Source organism: Momordica charantia, unplaced genomic scaffold, assembly GCF_013281855.1.
Source record: "Momordica charantia cultivar OHB3-1 unplaced genomic scaffold, Mcharantia_2.0 BLBB01000126.1, whole genome shotgun sequence".
In the NCBI taxonomy this organism is placed as follows: Eukaryota; Viridiplantae; Streptophyta; class Magnoliopsida; order Cucurbitales; family Cucurbitaceae; genus Momordica; species Momordica charantia.
In genome coordinates, this window is record NW_028275282.1 from 25,321 (window position 1) to 31,174 (window position 5,854).

The 5,854-nt window shown below is 41.7% G+C and overlaps 1 protein-coding gene across 1 annotated transcript; it reads right to left on the minus strand.

Moving 5' to 3' along the window:
* Positions 1 to 665: 665 nt before the first annotated feature.
* Positions 666 to 2,051, minus strand: LOC148207609 (uncharacterized). Its single transcript, XM_088118395.1, has 2 exons — positions 905 to 2,051; positions 666 to 832 (listed from the first exon to the last, which is right to left on the minus strand). Exons 1-2 carry the CDS (start codon positions 2,049 to 2,051, stop codon positions 666 to 668), a joined length of 1,314 nt encoding a protein of 437 aa, XP_087974521.1.
* Between the last annotated feature and the right edge of the window lie 3,803 nt (positions 2,052 to 5,854).

The following is a 5,854-nucleotide window of genomic DNA, read 5'->3' on the forward strand; positions in this document are numbered from 1 at the left end:
CCCTGAAGCTGATCAAAAATGTCATCAATGCGTGGTAGAGGATACTTATTCTTAACCGTAACTTTGTTTAGTTCCCTGTAATCTATACAAAGTCGCATAGAACCGTCTTTTTTCTTAACAAAGAGCACGGGCGCACCCCAAGGGGATACGCTTGGGCGGATGAAACCCTTGTCGAGTAATTCTTCCAACTGTAGCTTCAGCTCTTTCAACTCTACCGGGGCCATTCGATAGGGTGCTTTAGAGATGGGAGCCGTCCCTGGCAGCAACTCTATACAAAAGTCCACTTCGTAGGACGGAGGCAAGCCGAAGAGGTCCTCAGAGAACACGTCAGAGAACTCATTGACCACACGAACCGCCTCAATGGTCGGCACAACCTTCCTTGTATCCACAATGATAGCCAAATAGGCCCAGGCACCACGCTGAAGAAGATGGCTTGCCTTCAATGCCGACACCACCCTCGGGACCTCGGCCTTGACTTCTTTAAAGGTAAAGTTTTGGCCGGAGGGCAAGCGAAAGCTAACTTCCTTCTTCGAGCAATCAATATTAGCCCGGTTAGCAGCTAACCAATCCATGCCTAGTATCACATCGAAATCCTGCATGTCCAGTTGGATTAACTTCACCTCCACGGTCTGACCATCGAAAGAGAGCAGACCTTCTTTCACCACTTAACTAGTGACCAACACAGATCCTGACGGAGTGGATACCGACAACAAAAAGCCTAACGATTCCAGCTCTAGGTCCGCATGCCGAACAAAAGTAGAAGCAATGAAAGAATAACTAGACCCCAAGTCAAATAAAGCGTAAGCAGGCATACTGAGTACTAAAACAGTCCCTGCAAAAGTAACACGCATGCAATAAAACACAAGCATATACACACAACTCAAGACTCGCAAAGAGAAGGTACCTGTGACCACCGCCTCAGCGTGCTCAATATCCCCCCTGGAAAGAGCAAAGACGCGCGCCCTATGGGTTCCACCTTGAGTTGTCGCCGTCGCAGGGATCCTCTGGCCTAAAGCTTGGGTATTCGAGCCGGTCATCGGACACTCCCTTGCAAAATGTCCTTCCTTCTGACACCTGTAACATATTCCCCTTCCCGCCCAACACGGCCCAGCATGGTTCCTCTTACAAGAGGGGCACACCGGATGAACAGTCTGCCTTTGCACAAGCTGCTGGTGTCCCCTCGAGGGTTGACTGGAGGAGAACGATGCAAATTTCCTCTTGAACCCCGAGCTGGAGCCCATCACCTGTTGAGACTGAGGTTCCTCGAGACATTTGTCCATAACCAACGCACACCTGACTGCTGCTGCATAAGTAGTTGGTTCCTTGAGAACAAGTAGCCCCTTGATCTCCCTACGCAAACCGTCAATGAACTTGTCAATCTTTAATTGTTCAGTAGGTATATATTGCATTCCAAAACGGGACAGCTCAGTAAACTTCCTCTCGTATTGGGGCACAGTTAGGCTCCTTTGAGTGAGACGGAGAAACTCTGCCCGTTTTTCGTTCCTGACAGTCACGGGGAAATAGTACTCATAGAGTAGGTCCTTAAACCTCGCCCATGTGACAGGTGCGTTGGCGTGATCCTCCGCTGCCGCCACCGACTCCCACCAGTTTACTGCTTCTCCCCGAATCATAAACACCGCTTCCCGGACCTTGAATTCGTCGGAGCATCCCAAATACACATAAAGGGCTTCCAACTCCCTGACCCATTCCTCGGCCGCAGTAGGCCTCTCACTCACCCCGTTGAAAACGGGTGGTCCGAAGCGTTTGAAATCCCTGATGAACTGGACCTCCTCTTGTTGAATCTGTGCCCGGCGAGGCTGCTGCGCCTGAGCCCCACCGGCTCCATTTGAATTATCCAGCAATACTTGTAATGCCTCAGCTAGTAACGCCACCTGGGGATTCACCTGGGGAACTCCCTGAGGTGCTGCCTGTGGGACCGGGGGTGCTACCCCTCCAGGAACTGCTGGGGGAACATTTGGATCTGTTGCCTCCTCACCCCTAGGGTTCGGATCCTCGTAGTTGTGAGCTCTCGTGTTCCGTCGAAAAGCCATTGTCTAAAGGAACAGAGAACAGAGCGTCATTAACACACTAACCGGGGCGCAACACAAGTGCAAAATTCAAGCAAAGTCTACATAATGCATCAAAGAAACACACCGACCTATCTAGTATCAGTCAATAATAATATCTCAATCATAAGCAATGTAAGACATTCATGATCGAACATCCAGAACTCGGAAACGTACCTAGTGATGACGAGGAGGCTGACAAGGACCGTACACTAACGACCTAGATTCTAGGACAGTCTACAGGAACAACTTCGCTCTGATACCAATTGTAACGACCCAGAATTTTCCGCACACCTCTAGGTCACATTAACTACCCAACTAATCAAATTTAACCCCGGCTACATGAGGGGTACATGAATAAACCGATACCACATCCGAATGAGAGGGATCCTGAGATTATTGAAGAATGGTCAAGAAAGGGTTAAAAAGAATTGATAGTCACTACCTATACCAACAAGGTGCACCTTCCTTTTCGGTGGCTCAATCGTAAGAACTCCAAAGTTAAGCGTGCTTGGCTTGGAAGCATGTGAGTGAGGACGAAGCATAATGGAAGGACTCATGTTGGTCTGTAGGGGCAGTCCATGCTCTTCTAAGTGGCTTAGAACTTGACGGTGGCGCAGCCAGGTCGCAGGGGAATGGCGGGGCAGAGAGGTGCCGAAACTGGATTCCGAATCCTGGGTCTGGGGCGTTACAATATATATACTGGGTATATATTTGATATACTGAGTACATATTTTATATACCCCTAATATAGAAGTGGATAATGTCCAGGGAATAACCTAAAAGTCTATAGTATATGGATAATTTATCCTAACAACACTATGGATAACACCCACTTTGTAGATGCTACAGACGACCTGATCCAGGTCGTTCGTGTGGAGACATACGAGTGAGAGTATCCTGTACAATCAGTTTGTATAAGACCGGACCGTGAAATAGCAAATCTTTAGATGTAATGCCACTGACTAACAGATTGCTATTTCATAGGATGACCGGGCAACTCATTCTCAATTCTGAGTGAGTTATTGGCTTCTGTTCGTGGTGACTCGTCTTTTGATATGTATGGGTGAGATTGGCCCGAGTCGTCGACTCAATAATCCTACCATTTTGGGGACGAGACCGAGTGGGGAGCTGGGAACATAACTTCACAAGATGGAATTCACTCCTCCCCGACTTTAGGGGAATAGATGAGTGTTCTCTTTAGTGCTGACTCCAGGACTTGAACAAGGGGCCCCACCCTCTCACTGGCCCAAGAGGAACTTCTGATTATTTGTCGGACCTTAACCAGATTGTTCATTAGAGGATCAACGGTACTTAAGGTATAAGATGTAACACAGGGGTAAAATGGTAATTTGACCCATCAGTGGTTACGAACACTCGTGAAGGATTGACTTGCCATAAATGGTCGATATCCGTAGATACAGAAATACTCTATAGTGAGAAGAGTTCAATTGCGGTTTTTTAGTGGAGTAATTCGTACTTAACGTATGTTGATTAAGGTGGATAATGAGTTTAATCGATTAATCTCGTAACGTTCGTCGGAGCTTCTGATCTATAGGTCCATTAGGTCTCCTTGCTAGCTCTTAAAGGGTAATTAATAACATTAAGTCTTGGAAAGAATTTGAATGTTTCAAATGTAATTAAAAGAAATTTGAGTTAATTGTGTATGACACAATTTAATATGTATGATGATACATTATAAAACTATATATTATGAGAGAATAATATGAATTAGATTCATATTAAAACTATAGGTTAAAGTTTAATATGAATTGGATTCATATTGAATACTATAGGTTATGAGGGATATGTATATTTGAATATGATTCAAATATTAATTAATTTAATTTAATTATGTTATTTATTTAATTAATTAAATAAGATTTAATTAATTATTAATTAAATTAAAATAGTTTTAATTTAATTTATTAATTAAATTAAATATAGATAAATATATATATATATATATGTTTGTTAATTATGATAATTACCATAATTAACAAACTCACCACTTCCCAGCCATTTTGCTGGGAAAGTGGTGAGGTGGAGAGTGGGAAGTTTCTTCCCCTCTCCCTCTTCCCTCATCCTCTATAAAACAAATGGATTTTCCGTGTGTTTTGGTTAATGATCTGATCAAAACACAATTATAAAACACATGGATTTTCCGTAACAGATCACTCTCTTACGATCTCAAATTTGATTCCTTTAGTTTCTCTCTAAGAACCTAGATCCCACAATCCAGTTCTTAATCCTTGAGGATAGCAATGTTACTAAGTGGTGGTGTACAATCACGCGTACAAGAATGACAGTTCGTGCTATCACAAGATCTGTTCTCGGGGAAGAACTTTTGCCAACGGTCTTCAAATGTAAGTTATTTTATTCTCCAATAGGCTTAACCTCTACACTTAAATAGAACAATTATATTTTTATGAAACTGATATCGTTTCATTTCTAAAATCGAATTGAATCACAAGCGATCAATCGCTTCCGCTTGGGATTCGATCCCTTCAATTGGTATTAGAGCCAAATCATGATTCAATTTCGTTTTGGACAAAACGATACGGTTTATGGTGGGTTAATTTGATGCATTTGATGTATGTTGGTTTGCTAGTAGGCAGTTTCGGTTTTTGGCATTTAGATTTACAATTTATGTTGATACGATCAATGTAAGGGCCCGTTGTTTTAAGTATCTTGTTGTAAATTGAGTCTGTACAGTCCGGGTCGTTCGTGGAAAAGAGCTGTTGCGAAGAAAGACCGGGTTTTCGAGGTTTTTAGAGCATTTTCGCTGTTGGAACAGAGAGCAGAGCAGCAGGTCCGTGACAGCAGCGCCATGGCTCCATCCTGCAACTCCGTGGTGCTCCATCATTTTTCCAGCCAGCGCCACATCGCTCCACTGTAGCGCTGCGGCGCTGTGCTGCAGCGCCGTGGCACTGCACCTGCTGGAATTTGTTGCAGTAGCGCCGCGGTGTTTCCCGAGTGTTCTTTTTCGACTTCCCGTTCGTGTGTTCGAGGCTCCACATGTGTTTTCTTCTTTATTTAAATTGATATAAATTAGTTTATGTTAATTTAATTATAACTTAGGATGCCAAAATTTGGTCTACTTAGCTATTTATTTTATTGCATTATGAATGTGATTATTTTATGAATTATATGTTGCATAAAGTATGCCATATAGTTTTGAAATCCCACCATAGGTTAAGCATAATCATGCATCATATGTATATAATAGTTATAATGTATGGTAACATGTTTATTTTCATAATTGATTAATCTAGGTGTTATATTAATGAGATGAAAATGAAGTTGCATTGAGCATGCCATTACTTTAGTTAGTTAATATAACTAATATATTAATGTATGCTTGCAATGCATGTATATAGGTTTAATTTCTTAAATTTTATAAGAGTAATAAAATTTGGTAGATAGAAATTGAAATCTAGAATAAAGAATTGCATGCAAACAACAGGGTCTAAGTTAATTAATTATAAAGGGGTTTAAAATTAATTAGACCTTAGGTTATATCTTCTCATATGATTTGGGGTAGTCTTTTATCTTGTTTTAACTAAGTTTAAAATGAAATAATAAAAGACTAAATATAAAATATTGCCTATAAGGAAACCCTTTTTAAGCAAGTTTCTGTCTAAGGTTGAGGTACTTAAGGTTACCATAAGGGAACACCTCTATTTGGGAACCGACCTGGGGGTTGAATTAATCAATATTTTATATACATGCAACAATGTCGTTAGTTTATTAAAATGTTTAATAAGCTAAAACATTAATGGACAACT